Source organism: Falco peregrinus, chromosome 4 (assembly GCF_023634155.1).
Source record: "Falco peregrinus isolate bFalPer1 chromosome 4, bFalPer1.pri, whole genome shotgun sequence".
NCBI lineage: Eukaryota > Metazoa > Chordata > Aves > Falconiformes > Falconidae > Falco > Falco peregrinus.
This window is the reverse complement of record NC_073724.1, coordinates 36,075,334-36,094,879: the sequence shown is the minus strand read 5'-3', so window position 1 is coordinate 36,094,879 and position 19,546 is coordinate 36,075,334. Positions and strand designations below refer to the sequence as shown.

The 19,546-nt window shown below is 39.4% G+C and overlaps 1 protein-coding gene across 18 annotated transcripts in view; it reads left to right on the top strand.

Moving 5' to 3' along the window:
- The window catches only part of DMD (dystrophin), a 1,160,159-nt gene that overhangs the window by 1,125,248 nt on the left and 15,365 nt on the right, over window positions 1–19,546 (top strand). For 16 of the 18 annotated variants that reach the window (XM_055801176.1, XM_055801178.1, XM_055801182.1 and 13 more), the window contains 6 exons: window positions 3,315–3,380; window positions 4,703–4,768; window positions 7,928–8,086; window positions 13,731–13,974; window positions 14,327–14,450; window positions 18,460–18,552. In XM_055801176.1, coding sequence (XP_055657151.1) covers window positions 3,315–3,380; window positions 4,703–4,768; window positions 7,928–8,086; window positions 13,731–13,974; window positions 14,327–14,450; window positions 18,460–18,552 — 752 coding nt within the window. The remainder of the gene's footprint in view (window positions 1–3,314; window positions 3,381–4,702; window positions 4,769–7,927; window positions 8,087–13,730; window positions 13,975–14,326; window positions 14,451–18,459; window positions 18,553–19,546) is intronic. The other 2 variants (XM_055801179.1, XM_055801180.1) reach the window with 2 other exon arrangements.

The window sequence follows — 19,546 nt, the reverse complement described above, 5'->3', positions numbered from 1 at the left end:
ATGTCATTGTTGTGTCTGACATAACATGAAATTAAGCTGCCATAACATGCTTAACTTACAGTAATAATATTATGGTATGCCTACACCAATAGCTTCACACTGAAGGTTTGGTGTTGTATGCTACAGGATTTTAACCTTGTATGTAATCCTAAGAAAACTTGAGAAATACTGAGGAGCAGGATTTGTATGGAGAGGTTGCACCTTTTATCAGACCAACTCGTGTGTCTTCCTGAGCACAATCATTCCCTCTAGTCTGACAAGAAAGCAGATAATTAAAAAATGAATAGTGACTGGAAAGAATTGCTTTTCATTTTGTTCTGCTTTGTTCCTTTCCTTTGTGCTAGACCACCAGGCTTTTACAACACGAATTACTGAGCTACCCAGGTTTAAAGCTGTTTCTCAGTTACAGGACTGAATCCAACTTCAGTAGTCAAACCTCTTACTCTGGTTATCATAAAACTTTCCCATGTTTTCTAAGATCTTGCCTTTTTCTGGTGCTTTCATGCCAGCTTTCTTGTAATCTTCAGAGTACTCCAGAAGAGCATAACCTGCCAGCATTCAGCAATGCTAGTGCTATCCTGACATGAACATGTGGTATACATGGAACTGTTTGTAAATACACATGAATATAGTTTTTGATAGAAGTTAGTGATTCTGACTCCTTACTATCCAGTATTTTGCACAGAAACTCAGCTTGCCAGGCATTAAAGGGACAGCTCACACTTTTTGTGAGAATTTGTGTCTTTTTACTTGGACGTCTGTGGTACTAATAGAAATTTCTTGATTTTGTGCTTTCAAAAAGCATCAACTGAAACGCTGAGCAGCAAGAAAAGTGCCTTCATTGGGCCAGCCAGGTCTCCAGGGGTGCAGGGAATTACAGGAGGTGGTATTTGCCACTCGATCAGCTCTTGACTTGACTGGAATTACCCAGGCTGTTCTTGCAGATCCCAGCTTGAGCAATGCAGCTGTGGAACCCTTGTAAAAGGGATGTTTATCTTGGCAAAATATGGGCTATGTGTCTCAGCCTTCTTGCTAACTGTACATACTGATTAGGTGGGCTAAATGTGTGTGCTCAGAAAGGAAGGACAGTTATCTGTAGCACATATGGTCATCTAGGAGTATGTCTGTGCAACAGGCCTGCAGTGCAGCACAGTTGTTCTCAGGCTTGCTCAGGTGCTGGCAAAAATGTACCTCTGAGCAGCTAAATTCAGCAGTGCTGCTCAACAGGTGTGCTTTCTTATGCAAACTTTTAAATAGTTGTTTGAGGTAGATCTCTACTGCAGTATGTTCTGAAGTGGAGACAAACCTTGAAATGTGGCATCATCCCCTGCCTGCAGTGGATGGAGAGGCAGAATCAGCTTCAAGTTACACAACACTGCGTTGTCCTTAAAATATATGTTTATTACATACCTTGTTATTTCTGAAGTTGAAACTTAGTTTCAAGTCACAAAGTACATGATCATGCAGTCAGGCCCGTCTTTTGCCTTGCGCTACTGCCAAAAGGGACATCTCTTCATTACCCAGTTGGTCCCAACCAGGTGTTGTCCTTTCCTTTGTACTGGTGCAAATACATGTGCAGTGCCAGGGTAAGAGGGACTAAGAGAATGATCCAGTTCAAAACTAAAGCTACTTTTAACACAGGTTTCCCAGCCTATGCACAGTATTAGCAGCGACGGTTGTGTGTGTGTGTTGAAACTAAGACCTTTTCTTTCATTGATAGTACCAGCCTAGACCAGTTTAACATCTACTATATGTCAAACAAATAAAAAAAATTGGGATAGCATCAATTTATCAGAAAGCCATTGTTACCTTGCTCCATAATCCACTGCTCTAAACGAACTGCATCCTTTTCATCTCCCTTCCCTTCAGAGTAGATGTTACTACACAAAATAGGATATCAAGTTGCAGAGAAGCAATTGCCTGTCCACCTGAATCTGTGTTGTACTGAGGAACTCTGTGAACTGAATATTTATCCTCCAGTGTGCTGTGGTAATGTTTGAATATGTGATGAGTTAAAGTACAGTAGGAGGCCAAAGCTCATTTCAGACAAAACGAGATTTGTGATACTTGCCCTGTGATGTCTTAAAGAAAAACACTTTGCTGTTCTGTGAGAAGAGACATCAATGATGATGAATTTTGTGTGTTCAGCGTACAGCTCTATGAATTCAGAAGGATCCTCATTTTCTAGAGCCCTTTGCAGGCTGAGTAGAAAACTGGAAGGTGACCAATCTAGTAGATTTACTGCAGGATTATCAAACTACAAACACAGGAGCATTACAAACCAACCAAAGATTATTACAGTTTTGGTTTATAACCAGTAAGTACAAAACTTGCCTGCTCTTGCACAGCAGTGCAATCCCCATTGGGCCGACCCACAGTATCCAACAATTTAAAATGGGGCAAAAGGGCTTCCTCAGTCAGAAGTTCCAGGAGAGTCAGCAGAGACAGAATGAAGTTGAAATTTAGCTAAATAGGAGATCGCTGTACAATTTGGGAAGCTGCATCATTTCTTGTGATTCCAGCACCACCTGATGCATGTAGATTGGCAAATTCCCACACAGCAGCAAACGTGCTCTCTGAACTGTGTAGGCAACATAATTCATGAGGCTGTAAGAAACAATACTCTGACAAAAGTCCCATGAATTGTTTTCATCAACAAGACGGTGACGAGGACTTCATATGGTCTGATTTGTGAGGCAGAAAACCCAAAATAGTTGTCAGTGCCCTCCTGTATGACACACTGATCTGTGGTTTAGATTGCAACTCTGGAAAGATGGTAGGCAAAATCATCAGTGTCTGCAGTGTGTTATTAAAGACTCGTTTCAGACATTTTATGTTTCTTGTATTTATTTCGAGTTGTTTGTGGAGTGGTCCTTAAAGTTAAGTGGGATGTGCTGGAAGCAGGCACTGGAGCAGGGCAGGAGGCAGAGGAGAGTTTCCCGGCAGGGCTTTCACAACCAGCACAGGGCTGTGTGTAAAACAGGATTGTCAACGGAGAGGGCAGATGTGAAGGGAAAACTGGGGCAAAAGCTCTTCTGTAAATCCTTCGGAAAAGGGCTCTTTGGGGGTTGGTGTGATGAAGAGTCGTTGCAACAGATGGATTGTAAAATGGTCGAAGTCCCTGGTGTGGTACCACAAAACATGGCACTGATGGCTTGAGAAGGCACACACAGCACCTGGAGTTTAAACTTGCTGTTTATCAAACATAGTGTAAACATAAGGCATAGAGATGTGAGGTTATAGGCATAGCTAAGTGTTTTTTTTACTTTTAAAGGGGTATTGTTTGTGATTAATCAGTGTTTTCTGCCTTATAGGCCTGCCTCGTCCCCTCAGCTTTCACACGATGATACTCATTCACGCATTGAACATTATGCTAGCAGGTATGAGACCAGCTGGACGTTAGGCAGATCTTTCTCTAAACAGTCATTTTAAAAAAAAATATGCCAAAGGCTAGCTGCAACCTGAGCGCTTCTTAAAGAAACATAGGGTTTGGGGTCTTGTTTTCCAGGCTCCTGGATGCAGAACATTGTCCATGGTTGCTGTTAAACAGCCTGTCAACCAACCTGCGTGCCAAAGCACCTGTGTGGTCAGAAGTGGCCTTTAGGTCCTGTGGGGTCTTCTTTAAGCTGTGCATTCAAGTTACTGACTTTTTAATAGGGTGTGGTGTAGCAATAGGACAAGGGGTAACGGTTTTAAAGAGGGCAGATTCAGACTAGATATAAGGAAGAAGTTTTCTATGTGGGTGTTGAGACACTGGAACATGTTGCCCAGAGAAGTGGTAGATGCCCCATCCCTGGAAACATTCAAGGTCACGTTGGACAGGGCTCTGAGCAACCTACTAGTTGAAGATGTCCCTGGTCATTGAAGGGGGTTGATCTACATGATCTTTAAAGGTCCCTTCCAACCCAAACCATTCTGTGATTCTATGATTCTACGTAGGGTTTTATTTTTAATATGGACCCTGCTGTAATCATACAAATCAGAAGAGCAGAAACCTCCAAACTATGTGAATCTCAAGTGCTGTTTTAATGTTAAGTAATTTATCTTGTGGAATACTACAAACAGGACTTTTCTTTGATTTGGAGGATTAAAATAGCGGTATATCACTGCTTTAGTTCACTTCTCTGGCTTTCATACTGCTCTTAAGAATCAAAAAGTGGGTTAATTGCACGAATATGACAATTTTTTTCCACCAGGAGGGTAAATTTGCAGGGGCTGAGGTAATGAAGTATAGTTATTCCAACCTCCTCTTTCTCTCCCCCAAAATCACTTGATCGGGAGAGGTATTTCTGAATTATGCAAGACATTTAGGAGGGGCTGAGTATTGAAAACAAATGAGAAATGACTGATAGTTACAGTTCTGATGTTGACATTGCCAGGTACAAAGCAATTTGTGTAATCCCCTGGCATCTTAAGGCCTTTTCTTGATTGTGGAATTAATTAATCATGAGGAGTGGAATATAACCTCAGAAAAAGGGTTGAAAACCCTGAAGTGAGTTTAGCCAGGTCATTGTAACAAAGAAACAATCCTTTGCAATAGCTTATTGCAAAACTTTTCGGTAATCAGCAGTGAGTGTAAATTAATTTGAGTTTCAAATTCATCAAAAACATCATGCTCTTTAAGTCTTTCAGGAATATTAGAGCAAATAAAGTTTCTGGAAAACACATTTGATTTTAATGAGTCTTGTTTATTTTTCCACAGGCTAGCAGAAATGGAGAACACCAATGGTTCTTATCTAAATGACAGTATTTCACCTAATGAGAGCATGTAAGTAGGCTGTTTCAGTATTTTTGACCTGTGTTTTCTTGTGACAGTTAATAACTTACAATGAAATTCTGTAGTGCTGAACTTGCATGGCCATGTACCACATCTGGTTCAATTTAATGATGAAGTCATGTTCTTGCAGTTTGTATTATAGTGTCTAGATTTGTGGCTTACAGCTTAATACCAAGTTTACGCAACAGATGATTGATACCTTCAAAATCAAAGTTACTAATTTCCTCAAAAAAAATACTGATTTATTCAGCAAATAGTTCCCATATTACTGGAAAAAACGCTCATCATCTGATGTGTTTTAAGGACAAAGATAAAAAGATAACCCTTCTATCCATACAGCAAACTTAATCATGGTTAGATTCCTGTAAGCCAGAAAACATTGTGGGAAAAATGTCATTCAAAGGGTTAGTGGGGTTGAATATAAATCTTTGGTCTAGAAACACCTGAAATACATTGCAGGTGTAAGCCAGGAGGGACTATTTTCACTGTGAAATAGTAGTAGTAATACACTTCGAGTTCAACAGATACTGGCAAGCATTCATTGTACTACTTTAAATGTAAAATCATAAATAAGTTTTCATTTTAAAAAAGTAGTTCAATCTAACTTCACTCTGAGACCTTTTTGTGGTTTTCTGACATACTTCTCATAATTTTTTGATCTTGTTCATTCTCTGAATGAAAAGATGTAGAACTAGAAAACTAACTGTGAGTAATATCTCTGAAAACAGGATAGAAACACGTAAGTCATTGTGCTGCTTGAGAATTTTATCTTAGTTAATTAACTGTGTAGGAGAAGCCATAGCACAGATTCCAAATCAATTAAATATGAAAAAAATCAGATCTCAACTTTTCTAAAAGTGGGGTTTTTTTCTATTCTACATAATCCCATCCTTACCACAGTTTAAAGAGTGGATTTTGTTTAAATTCATACAGAATCTTAATTTTACTGAATTTGTAGTGTTCCTTTAAAGCACAGCACTCTGGCCAGCTTTCATTCATTTAAATTGAGATTCCAAATCATTACTATTTTCTGAGGTTGGTTGTGAGCCTGTGAGATGGTCTTGGATAGTAATAAAGTAGTTTCTTTGTTTCAGAATAGTTTCTCTTTTGACTTGGTAGGATGACCTACCAACTTAGGAAGAAAATCCCTTGTACAATCAATACATTTGTCAAATGTATAATGTCAATACATTTTTAAAATACATTGGTTCAAAAAGGAGAAAGTTAAAATGACACCTCAAAACTAATTCACATGCAATGTCAGTATAGTTTCACACAGTTAATGAAAACTTTGTTTCCAAGTTATATGTTGATTCTGTATTGTTACACATAGTAGTAATGCTATAATAGATGGAATTTCATGTTTTCCCCACTGAAATATTTCCATGTCCTTAGTCACAAAATCATATGTAAACAGTATCTTTTGTATTACGCTTTGGTTTTACTGTTCATTTCATTCTTTGGTTAATTAAAGGTTGTGTTAATATGATTCAGTTAATAAGTTAACCCTGACTATCTAATTTGTTACTCAGATTGTACTATTGAAATGAGAATAAATCTCTATATTCTGAATATTGGAAGAAATACGATCCAGATACAAATTGCAGCAAAATTAAAGCTCACCATGAATTCGCAACTGCAATTCTTTCAGGTTTTGTTTGTCAGGTTATGCTTATTCGTTGACATTCGTACGGGTTTTGGATTATTTGGCTTATAATTGCAGTTAGAGCAATAGATGGAGATTGGGAGGAGGCAAATAAAGACATAATATATATATATATACCACAAAACATTTTGATACGTAGTGTCATTCTAATTATGTATACAAAATACGTGCAGGCTGTAAATCATACAAAAAGAGTGTGTCTTACAAAGTGGCATTGTCTTGCAATAGTTATGTCACTTTTTCGCTCTTTATTCACTTTAAGATATGTAAAAGGATATTTATAAATGCAAAGCAGTTGCTTGAAGGAATTCACAGTAGAAGTGTTTTATGAAAAGTATAAATTTAGGAACTGGAAAGCCTTTAAAATTTTATTTAGAAAAAAGAAGGGATGCCTGTTGTGGAAAATTAATATTTCCCTTTTATGAACTAGTGTTAATGTGCTTTACATTGCTTTAGCATGCTTGCAGTCTATAAAATGGCTTCATTAACATTTTCAGGAACAAAATGGAAACAAGGAAAATTTTAATTTTTGATCAATAACAGCTATTCAAAATGCTTGTTAAATTCTGGATTGCAAACATAACAGAAAAAAACCTAGACTGAATTATTTTGTTATAAGTAGGTACTGCCAGAAAAACAAGATTCCTAACAGCAGTGTCATTTTTTTCTGTCCTTAACTTGTAGTGTCAAGAGAAACCTTCCATGGTTTCTCACAGTTACTACAGGCGTTAGCTGCATAGCTTAGGGCCTAGGTGCATCTCCTTAGCACCTACAACACCCGTGTAATTCTGGGAGGTGGTCAAGGTCTTCAGGATTGGACTTGCTTTTCTGTTCCAAAGATGTTTCTGTTTCAAATGCTGGACAGCTTCTGGGGCAATAGAAGTAAAGAGATCACACATGTATTAAATAGAATATATTTATATTCTGACAGGGTACATAATTTGTAATTTAAAAAAACCCAACCAAACCTCGGTGAAAAACAGCATAATATCATTAGATTAAGTCAAGGGGTTTTCATATCACCTCATTTACAATTTTGTAGAGATAAATAGGTAGAGGACACCTTTATTACAGAAGGAGATTTCGTAGGTGCAAAAACAAATGTCTTGCCTTTGCTTGAATGACCCTTCCACAACACAGGTCAGGCAGCAGCAGGTGACCTTTTTTCTCAAGGAAATTCCTAACTTAATTTAGGCAAAAGAGGAAAGCTGAGGTTGTCAGCTGTGACAAAACTTGGCTTTTAAGTATCTGAGAAGCAGAGGGGAAGAGAGGTGGACTCTGCAAAAAAGAAAAATTATCAGAGACTAAATGAAACAGTTCAGCAGATTTTGCTTTAAGGTACTTTGCTCTGCTGTTCGTTACAAAGAGTTCAGCAGATCTCTTTGTAAGAAATGAGAGGCCGGGAGTGAATCATCGCCTTATATTCACTGTGAAGTTAAAAATGAGGAAGGGAACAGCCTGTTTTATCCTCCTCTGTTTTCCAGCGATGATGAACACTTGCTAATCCAACACTACTGCCAAAGTCTGAACCAGGAGTCCCCCCTGAGCCAGCCACGAAGCCCTGCCCAGATCTTGATTTCTCTGGAGAGCGAGGAAAGAGGGGAACTGGAGAGAATCCTCGCAGACCTGGAGGAGGAAAACAGGTGGGTTACACTGCCAGCTGCCACAGCCCTGGGGCATGCGCTGCAACAGCAAAAGAAAGCTTTCTGTAAGTGATAAGGCTGACATCCTATCCTCATTAACTTGTTCCCACTTCCAGCGTTGTGATGAGTCAGCACTCTTTCTTTCACAAAACCTACAAAATGGCAAGCCTCAAAGACATACATGGGTCACCCAGTACTCATGGTGCCACCTGTGACAAGCTCTGCTGGCCATGTTTCATATCTCCTTCTGTTCTACTGTTGCCTTTATTTCCATGATAGTGATGAGCTTCATACCAGTTCATACTGTTCAGACAGGGTCAGTCAGGAGCCATTCGTATAACTTACCTAGCTTTAAAAAACAGTCTTGTCCCTTTAGATTTCTGTTTTCTAGTCTTTCTCCTCCTTTGAGTCTGTGCAAACCCTTTTTGGGTAATCAACAGCCTGGGACCTAATTCCTTGGGTGAACCCAGTTCCAGTGGGTGAACACATACTCCTTCCCATGCTGATGCTAAAATGCCCTCCGTGTAAATGTTGTTTATTGCCATAGCATGAAGACTCAGTGAATCTGTTGCTTGGAAATGAGCTGAACGTGATGCAAATCATGTTGTAACTGCCTGGTGCTGAGCCCTGCCTTAAAGCACCTGAACTGTTTCATCTCCATTGTAAATACCTCGGGTCTTGTTGCCAGAGCATGTCTCCTTGCCCTGGTGCTGAGCTGGATGTCGTGCTTTTGCCTGGGGAGGCAGGTGGATGGGCACCTAGCAGTGTTAGATAAATAGTCAGCCTTTCCTGCCTGTGTTGACACAACTTTTGTTGCATACGCTTCTGATGCTTTTTGACAATGCAGATTTAGCTTTCTCTGCTGTATCTTGTATTATTTTACAGTTAGAGTCGGCACATGCAGTCACTTCCCAGCAGCTCTTAGGAAACCTGCATCAAGTACCAACAAGACACAATACTACGATATTCAAAACACTTCATTGTCATTTCTCTTTTTCTTCCACCTTCCACAGTTTACTCTTTTCAAAAAAGCTCTTCTCTTTTTCACTTCATGTTTTGACTTCTCTTTTTCTCTTCTGAGCTGTCTATTGAATTCTGACCTGCATTTGGTTTTCAGCTGCAGTTTCTGGTCTCCAAATATTTCTATCTTGAATTGTTACTTAAATGCAAAAGGCTCTTTGAAATTGTAATTCTGAGGTTTTGCTTTTGGATAGTTTAAAAAGATCTGTTGCCTGTTTTGAATTCTTCTGAAATGTATTATCATACTTACAAACTAACCTAGCTGTGATACAGTTCTGACTGGGTTTTTTTTCAGTTCCAAGGATCTCTTGTTAGATATTCATTATTTATCTGCTAGCATTTTGAGACCTTAGTGCTTTTGTGGCTTGCAAATGTGACTACCTTAAATAATTTATGGCTAAAATTTGACTGTTAAATAATTTATATTTGCTAAAATGTGAGGATTTTAGAGAATACTTCCAATTGGTGAAAATGTTTCATTTGAGTATTAGGCCTTCAGACTCATGCTGAATTTCACATCACATGGAATATTGTGGTAGAGACCGTTTCTTACATATTCAGTAGACATAAAGTAATCTTGCTATGGAAGGCACTGTTACTATATTCCAATGTAAGAGAAAACCCCAATTATAAAACTGTCCCAAAAACATTTTGAAATTTCCTTAAGCATGAATATATTTCAGAAACAGAGAAGACAGATTTTTGGTGTCCACCTAAAGTGGTACATTACATGTTATACTGTAGGGTAGGTTATACTGACTAGGATGGACTGTACTAGCATTAAATTGAAGGCATATGGTTTTGTACTGACAGAGACTCTGAACTTTTTTGCAAAGAATTTTTTGCAATAGCAGTACTTTCCTGCTATTTTAATGACTAAAGAAAGTGAATGTTGCTAATATATTAGTTGAATCAAGATTCACTGACATACTTCTGTAAAAAGACCTCTTGCGTTCTTTTCTTTTTCTTCCAGCTTCTGGCTGCACTGTAACAAGAACTTAGTAAATGAGATCTGCAGCCAGAGCTGTTTGCCTTCCTTTTGCTTTCCTGAGTTGCACTGTGAGTGTGGTGGGCCGTGTGTCACTGGAGAAACACTAATACCCTGAATCTCAAAGCTACCCTGTTTCCATACATCTGCGGTGTTCAAATCTGAATACCAATGAATGGCCCCCTGAAATAAGTTCCTTCTGTAGAGTTGCCAAAGGAAGCGATGCATTTCTAAACGTTATGTGTCTCCTTTTGCTATTTATTTTGGCATTGAAGAAGGAGAACTGTATCTTCAGAGTGTGATGCACCATGAGTAAACACGGGCACTCTAGTGAGGGACAGGGGTAGGTGGTTCAGTTACCAGCTTTGTCCATTTCTTCATACAATTGGTTTTCTGTAGGAAGATGAAAAATAACATGAATTCACAAATTCTCAGTTGCCTTTGAGAGGACTACTCAGCAAATGGGGTCCACTAGGGTTTTTGTCGCCACGCAATTAATGCTGCCAGTGATAGATGTGATTAATAACTCATGAGCTCTTTACTAGCCAGCTCTTTACAGTTGCATAAATCAAAGGTACATTACATGCTTCCTCTGTTATTTTTCTTCATGAATGCCTTGAAGAGGTGCAAGCATAGTAAATGAAATATATGGTGTTTTTCTTTGACTATTTGTTATACTGAAGTAGAATAGATTTTCCCAGTGATCAGAAGATGCAGCAGCTTTGTTTGTTTGTTTGTGACAGCCAGATGTAAATGTCAGCCAGTCTGAGCTGTGAAGGAGGGAAGTTTCCTAGTACTGCCCGTGCTTGCTTAATTGCATTCATTTAGAGAAGATTATGCTCTCATCTCCCCTTTCTCTTACATCCCATTTTATGCTGAAAATGTCAGAGAGCACCTTTCCTTGGGACACAGAGGCTTTACACTGAGGGCTATGGGCAGTGCCTTGGATATCTGGTTTCCAGCAGCAGTCCTTTTTCACCACACAGCTATTCCAGAAGTAGGAATAAGAGACAATTGTTCTCTCCTCTGGGATATTCTTACAGGAGGTTTTGAATTCTCTCTTTCTTTTTTAATTTTCAGCTTTTCTCCCCTATGTTTTAATACAAATCTTTATTCCTGTATGGTTAGATCCCAGTTATTATGATACTATTGATCGTCTGCACTCCACATCCCTCTCTCTTATGGCTCTGAAAAAGTTGCAATAATGAGTCTCAATTCTCTGGACTAAGGACTGGGTAGCTGGACTGAAAAGGTACAGCTGAAAAACTCAGTGACCCAGGTGCTCTGGGCAAACTCACATGTCCTTCGAAATGACATTCCTTTGTTCCAGCAATATTGCTGTATTTAGTTACAGAACTCACAAATTCAGGCATATCTCTGCTTGGATAATACGCAATATCCTTCACATTTTTATGTTTTTTCTGTAGGCTTTTAGAGTTTTTAACTGTTTTGTATCAGACATGAAAGCATTTTTATCTGAATTATTCCCTCGTCCTCAATTGTTTTTCAATACCATAGTTACTGGAAGGACTTCTCTATTTTAATAGTTGAGGTAATAATTGTAGGTTTGTTTTTTATTTTTTTTTTAAGCAAAGTACCTGATTATGTTGTAAGTATGACCAAGTGCATTTATATTGTTTCCCTTAGGGTGATATTTTATCTTTTGCTTTACAGCACTTCCAGCTTTTCAGTCTGTTGTTAGCAGAGTATCATCTGTATTGTACACCTGGGAAATTCCTCATGGGGTAGCGATAGCCACTGTCTACAGACTTTGTGAAAAACAAGTGTAATGATCGATCCTGTATAAACTTTATTCTGTAGTAAGGCAGTGTGTGATACTGTCGTCATGCTCATTTCTATTCCCTTTCATATTTATATTAATTATTCACCAGTTCATTCAGCCAGAAGTATCAGAAGACATTAAGTAATGTTAAGGCAACAACACCCAATGTAGTCTGTCTTTCTTTTTTCCAGATAATTTTCGTGGACTTGAAATTCTGTATTTCATTAAAACAAAAAAATTTCTTTGAGAAAAAAACCCTCTCCACAGTCTTCCCTCTTTGTGTGGGTTTTAGAGAAAGAAATTTTGGAACAACCTGAATTTGAGAATGATCAATGCCTTTTTTTAACCTTTTTAAATTTGCAGATCCCCCTTTGCAGAGGAGGGATCTAGAACAGGCATCCCTTAGGGGTCATGTACTAGTGGGGTGCCACAGTCCCAGGTTAGGACACGTCCGTGGTGCAGCTGCTGAGGGGTACAGATACCTTTGAGAAACAGTCGTTAGCCTGTCTTTGTCCTTGGCATTGCTTTCTTATGCATGTGAAATGATGCGTACTGCTTTAGTTCTTGGTCTGGTCACAGCAAGTACCTTTGGAAGTGTTTCAGAGCTTAATGAAGTTTATTGGGAGGTTTCTGAGGTGCTATTAAGCCTCTAGACCAAACTGTCAGTGTGTATTGTGGTTTGCAGGCAGACCTGGCAAAAACTGTCTGTTCTCACAACCTCAAATAAGAGCGAGTTCGAAAAAATAAAATCTGGGTCACTGCTTGTGATGAGTAAGCAGTTACCAAAGCATCCAGCCATTCCCCCCCCCCTCTGGGAAGCTGTAAGGGAACATCATGGCAACAAAATCCCAGTGCAGTTTATTAGGTCTCCCTTGCCTATAAAGTTTCTGTTACAAAGTTACTATTTTTGCACCTTTGGACTGTGTTACCCCTAACAGCATTTCAGTTTCCTACCTTCTGTGCTCTTCCCGCTCAGATTTTTTTTTTCACCACTATATATTATATTAATCTCTGGTATGTTTTACTGGAATAAAACTGGTGTTTTACGGACTAAAAGAACAAGCTTAGCAATGCCATAAAGTAGCACTCTAGACAGGGCAGTCCAACTGAAAATGGAAATTATAGCCCCAAAAGTTAGTGCAGTTAAACAGAGTGGGTCACTAGTTTGTCTTGCCCTCAGGTTAGTAATTTTAAAGGGAGCCTGGAAATGCAGGTGCAGATAGGAAGAAAGTGATGTGACCTGGCTGATGACAGCAGGGTTGCAAATGAACTCTTCAATTCTGTGTTTTCCTCTGACTTCTTGTGTGGCTGCCTTTCTGGCTTAGCTTTCTCATCTGTAAAATGGGTAGGTAGGCCAGGTGGCATTTGCTCTGATTAGTGTTTGTAAAGCGCTTTGATCACTGAGAGTCCTCTTTTAGCTCTGATTACTCCTGGAGTGTATTTGTGCGTAGAAGCAAACAGGCAGTCCGACTTCAGCTAGGAACGGTTAAATGCAGGAAGCCGAGGGAGGGCTGAGCCCAGGACAGACCGTACCCGAGCTTCGGGAGGGTGTCTGGAGCCCAGCCAGCCTTATGTGTCCTGTGCCCTGGAAGGGAATTAATTGTGAATTCTGGTGATGCAGAGAGCCTTTAGGCAGTGCTTGTATCACAGGTCCCTGTAATATCAGCTCCATGCAAATCTGCAAGATGTAAGCCTACAGGCATGTGGATTCAGCAGAATGAAAGGCAGGTGAGCCTCTGCCCCCTCGCACCACCACAGGAGAGGAGGTGTCTTCTCAGGGCCCTGTGCAGAGGGTAGCCTATACCAGCCTATTTGGCTTCGTAAAGCTTTTACCTCCTGTTACTTCTCAACAGAAACTTGCAAGCAGAGTATGACCGTCTGAAGCAACAGCATGACCACAAAGGACTGTCTCCACTGCCATCCCCACCGGAGATGATGCCGGTTTCTCCACAAAGCCCCAGGGATGCTGAGCTCATTGCAGAAGCCAAGCTGCTTCGCCAGCACAAGGGCCGCCTGGAGGCCAGGATGCAAATTCTAGAGGATCACAACAAACAGCTGGAGTCACAGCTGCACAGGCTGAGGCAGCTGCTGGAGCAGGTGAGTCCTCAGGCCTTTCTTTTAGAACTTGGTAGAGTAATTTTCCAAACAGGGTGTGAAGCATTATCAGTAGCAACAACATACCAAGAAATCATATCTGTAGAGGCTAGTCAGAGAAAAATATTAAATTGTTCTACAGGCTGCAAGTGAGAAGGTGAAATCATGTTTTGGTGTTCTTATTTAGTCTTCTTTCCTGTATTATTATTTTTTTTCGTTTGCATGGATATATTTACTTAAAAAGAGACAGAAAATTGTGTGTATTCATGGAATAAATAAAAAATACAGAGCTAGAAAGATCTGTGCAACTGTACTGAGCTGTTAATAACAATCTCTTTTTTTCTTGAAATTTCAGCCGCAGGCAGATGCCAAGGTGAATGGTACAACACTATCATCTCCTTCTACCTCTTTGCAGAGGTCAGACAGCAGTCAGCCAATGCTTCTTCGTGTAGTTGGCAGCCAGACTTCAGAAACCATGGGTAAGATAATAAAGTTCACACTGTCATAAAAAATAGTTATGGTTCTATTTTCCAGCAAAAAAGTCCTTACAGACAAAACTATTGTTCTCTCCAGTTCAAATGAGAATGTAGTAGACATTTGCAATGATCTTCGATATCATCTGGCTGTTGAGACTTTACATCTTCATTATGGTTCAGACTTTTGCTTTTGGTCATGGTGCACACAGTAGCATGGATATTTTGACATTAAATACAAAGCTCAGCCAGGGCTTGACTTCCAAAACCAAATATCACTAGAAAGCTAACCATTTTATTCAAACTGACTTTCAGCTGTTAAGCATGACATGGCTAATTTAAATGTACATATTAATTATGGCTAAGAGATCACACGTATGATTAATCTTCCCCACGTTAACTGATGTGATCTTATTTTTAATGTCATGGCTCAGTCAGTAGGATTGAGCTGTCACTCACAGGCAGTGCTCGTCTAGTGTCTTTTCTAAATGTCACATCAGATGTGATAATGAACATCATACGAGTTCTGGAGTAAGGTTAAGTAATATTCTGTAGCTAGAGGCTGGAATTATTATTTTGGTGTTTTTAATAACTGCTCTGTAGCGTTTTCCTAATTTCCTATCTGTTACATAATTAGTAAGTATTTATTACCAAGTGGTAAGGATTTTCTGCTCGTAAAAAAGCAATCAACCATTGCAACATCTTTAAGCAAATGTGCTTAAATTACTTCAACAAGATAATATTTGAGGTCTGATGATAATATTCAGCTTCATATACAGAAATTTATTTAGTGTGTATTAGAGGCTTTAGGGTAAGAGTCAGAGGCTTAAGTGAGGGCTTTTCGCTGCAGTTGGTGAGAGTCGATGACAGCAAGAAATTGAATGGGAGGTGACATTCTGCTGTGTCTAAAGTGCCATCGTTGTGGGAGATGCGGCTTGTTTGAGGGCTTTTTCTTTCGTCCCTATCAGCCTGTGCCAGTATCAAACAAGATGGGTTGTCTACACCCTACAACAAAAAAATGTGAATAAAATTTTACCTTTAGGAATGCTCAAGTTAAATCCTGGGAGTGAGAGTATAATCACAGGTAACAGCAATTTCATTTGGGTATTTCTTTATTCGTATTACTAGTGAGTAAATATTTTTCTATGTATGGCATACACAGGGTAGACATGATGTGTCAGTGGAGTCATTTGCATCAGCTTTTTGAAGAGATGTCATGAATTTCATAAAATGTGTTAATTAAAATATACAGGAAAAGATAGAAAGACAGTGATTCCCAGCCATCTATTAAAAGTCTTGTAGTTTCGCGTTTCATCCTTTAGTAGGACAAAGTACAATAATTTACTACTTTTTATTTGACTCAGTATAAAATTATTCCCATTTAACTTGTGAGACTAATTAATTTGCATGCATTTAGTCATATAAAGTGCGAAAACTATTTTAAAGCAAATATTTAGACATGACTTGGGTTTCTTTGTCTGTTCAATGGAGCTGATATGTGGAAGGACAGAGGGATGTTAAATTGTTATCAGTATGATCATGTTGAAACTCAGCAAAGCAGTGCTGTTGGCAGCATGAAGCAGAGCTTATGAAAAGATTTACTAATCGAGCCAACAAACCACAACTAATTCAGTTTGTCCAGTGTTCTTTCACACCAGGAAGCTTTGCTTGCTAGTCTAAGAGTTTTCTGAAGCATGACTTAAAATATTCTTGAGTTGTGAAGGGAACTGGAGCGGTGTTGTAAATAATGCTTCCACGCAGCAAGCATGTGCCAAATAATGAGGGAGTCATAATTTTCAAGAAAATACTGAGTATCTCAAGTTCTTTCAGGCAATGAGGTAATGTAGTGGTAGCTTTTATGTATTTTTCTTTTTGAAAGGAATCCTTGGGTTTTTTTCTTTGACTGTAAACCCACTGCACTTCTCTGTCTCTCTGCTTTCTCAAGGAGAGATTACTGTGAAAGGTTTTCAACCAGCAGTGCTGTCCTGCTGTTCAGTAAAAGCAGCGATCCACTGAAATCCTGATTTACAGATAGAAGAGCTTATCTCTGAATTATCTGAAATACACCTGGGCAAGTGGAAGGGTTCTTTGTTTCTTCTGATAGAGTTCTAATGAGAAAGTCCTGATCTTTGGCCTTTTTCCCCCTCTAATGTAGCAGCAGAGGAGGTTCTTTGAGGCATGTGAGCCAAGAGGCTGTTGCTGAACTTTAATTTGTTCAAGTACCACCAGACCTGCCCAGCTTTCCAAGCCTTTTGTAGAAACGTGAATGGGAAAGACTGTGTGGGGTGAAGGGAGGTAACTGCGGTCTGAAGGTGTCTTTACTTTTGACACATTGTCTTATTATGTCATTTACAAGGAAATGTTCAGACAAATCATCCAAATGAGAAAAAAATAAAAATAATGCATTTTCAATAAAAGATACAGAAGTCTTGAGGGTCAGCACAGTTCAGTTTTTATCAGCGCTTACCAGGCCATTTGAAAACCAGTGCCTGTCCTCAGTTCTTGGCCAGGACAGCAGAACCACTGCCCACTTCTGATCTTTAGGGCCAGGTGGCTTTCCGCAGGCATGCTGATAAGGTCCTCAGCCTGGGTAGAAGCAGTAAGATCTCATTCTGAGTTTTCACCTGGACATCAGCAGAGGCTGGAAGGGCATTACTTCTACTAAGGCACTCTACTAAGTGCAACTCTTGATGCAAAAGTAACTCACGGTGTGAGTTGATTTACGTGAACCCAGCACCAGCTGAAAGCTGAACAAACTGCAGACAGTCTCAGCATCTATTTTTAGATCATTAATGGAATAAAAGAAGCTGATATGAAGACCATCACTTATATTAATTAAGTGCTTCTTGCAGACGCTTTACCCTGCTTCTTGTACTGGAGTGGGAAAGATTACGCTTGGTCAGTAGTAACTCCTGTGAAACTCCTGGCCCTAAGGTGAGGCCAACACTAAGCCTGTTAATAGGGAATATATGTAGTCCTGAAGTGTTCCTTTTGCATCTCTTTTTAGTAGGTTTCCCACTACCATGGAGCACCTCAGTGTTCGAAGAAAGTAAATGCTAACAGAAAATCAGGCAGTTTATTACTCAAGTTGAGTAGAGCAAGACGTAATGGAATAAAGGGGTCATTAAGTCATTTTCAAAATAAGGATGTACTTCTCGTGGTTATTGCATCAGGCAAATTTGCTTTTGTGCTTTCATAGAGATAAAAGAAATCTAGTAGAAGAGGAGAATCTCACTCAAAGTATATCCTTTAGGTGTATTCTTTTTTCAGACTCTTTATTTGTATTGGAGGCTAGGGTCTACAGTAAAATCAACATAGGGATTTTAGTTATCTGAAACCATGACCACAAAAAACCCAGTAAAAATAAAATATATTGAATTTCCCATTAAGCTGCTGCCCTGTAATCAGGTTATAGAAATTATTCAGTGGGAGAAATGTATTTCGCTTTATTAAACTGCTGCTAAACCTTTTTACAGTACAATTGAATGTTCTTGGAGCACCAATCTGATGCAATTAAACTGTCAGAAATATTAATACTGATGCAGATGAGAATCTGGGTTTCTCCTGATTTACGCAGCTAAGCAAAGCAGTGCTAACATGAATCCAGCACTATCAGAAAGCTGCTCAATAGCAGCACTCACAACAGCAATTTTTTTTTTTCCGTTAATAGAGTAAGGGAAGCTGAAACAGCGAGTGCCATTTATGGAACTAAATGTTCCTAGCAGGCATTTTACCCCACTTATTTTACCAGAGTAGGTTATTTCTTAAATCCCATTTTACAAATCAAAGTCAGTGTTAATTGTTTAAAATTAATTGTTTAATTTCCCTTAGATCCTTGAAAAGAAAGAGAAACGTAATAGTGAAGAAAATTCAGCTTTGAAATTTTGGTTATGTACTAAGCAGAAAATGCATTTAAGTGAACAGCCTTAGCTTCATGAAGGAAATATTCAATAGCAAGCTGTTAGCAAATGGTTTTACAGTGGCTCTTATGCAGTGGTGTGGATTTGCTTTCCAGGCGAGGATGAGCTGCTCAGCCCTCCCCAGGACACAAGCACAGGTTTGGAGGAAGTGATGGAGCAGCTGAACAACTCCTTCCCCAGCTCCAGAGGTGAGCGCTGCTGCCTGTGGCAGATGAGAGGGAAGAAGATAAAAGTAGTTTCTGTTCCTTGGTATTTTCAGGGGGTTGTATTGTGGTTTCAGGTTTTCTGTGGCTCTTTGTTTTAGCTGTCTTTATTTAGAGTGGAGAAGCAGCCTGCTCCTCCTTTACCTTAAGCTATCTCCACAGGCAGCCCTTGCTAGATACACGGATGAAACAATGTCTGTCTTGAGACTTTTTTTTCCTGTCCCTTTTGCTGTGTACCTTTTCTCACAGCTTCTCTCCTTTTCAGTCAGCCCCCTTGCTGATTTATTTTTAATACAAATCTTAGCACATTTTTCTTCTGTTCTTACCTTTCTCCAAGAAGAATCTGGTTTGAAATAATATTAAAGTTCAGAGTCAAAAGTTCTCGACCTTCTAGCATGTGTATCCAGAGAGATGGAGGAAAAACAAGTGAGCTGCTTGTTTGTACAGCAAACGCTGCACTTGTGCGAACAGCCACAGAGTTTCTTTCAGTGCTTCCGTTTTGCTCATTCCTGTTGTTTGCTAAAGATAAGCATTTGTATTACTGGGATTTATTCATTCAACCTTTTTCATTTAGGAAGGTCCTCTCTGAGCCCAGAGAAAATACTCTACTGCCAAGAAAAATGGCTTAGATTCCTCGCAGGAGAAGGGAAGTTTGGGATATTACCTGTTGCAGTGAGAGAAGGCTCAGACATTAACCTCTTGGCAAAAGAAAGTCCCGGTGTCTACTGACAGCCTGTTAAGTGGATTTCAGTAGGGGAACAGACTTACTGCAGGACCCTTTCTCTGCATAGGTTTCACACATCACCCAGAGAGTCTTCCTTTAGCAGATAAATGTGTTAACCATCATGCTAGACTTTGAGTGAAGTCAAGTTTTCTCCATCCTTTCATTTCAAAGCAGGCTCAGCTCCCACCAGGCATTATCTATGAGCAGTGGAAAAGGAGAAGGCAGTATAAACTGCGTAAGATCTGATGCTGTAGA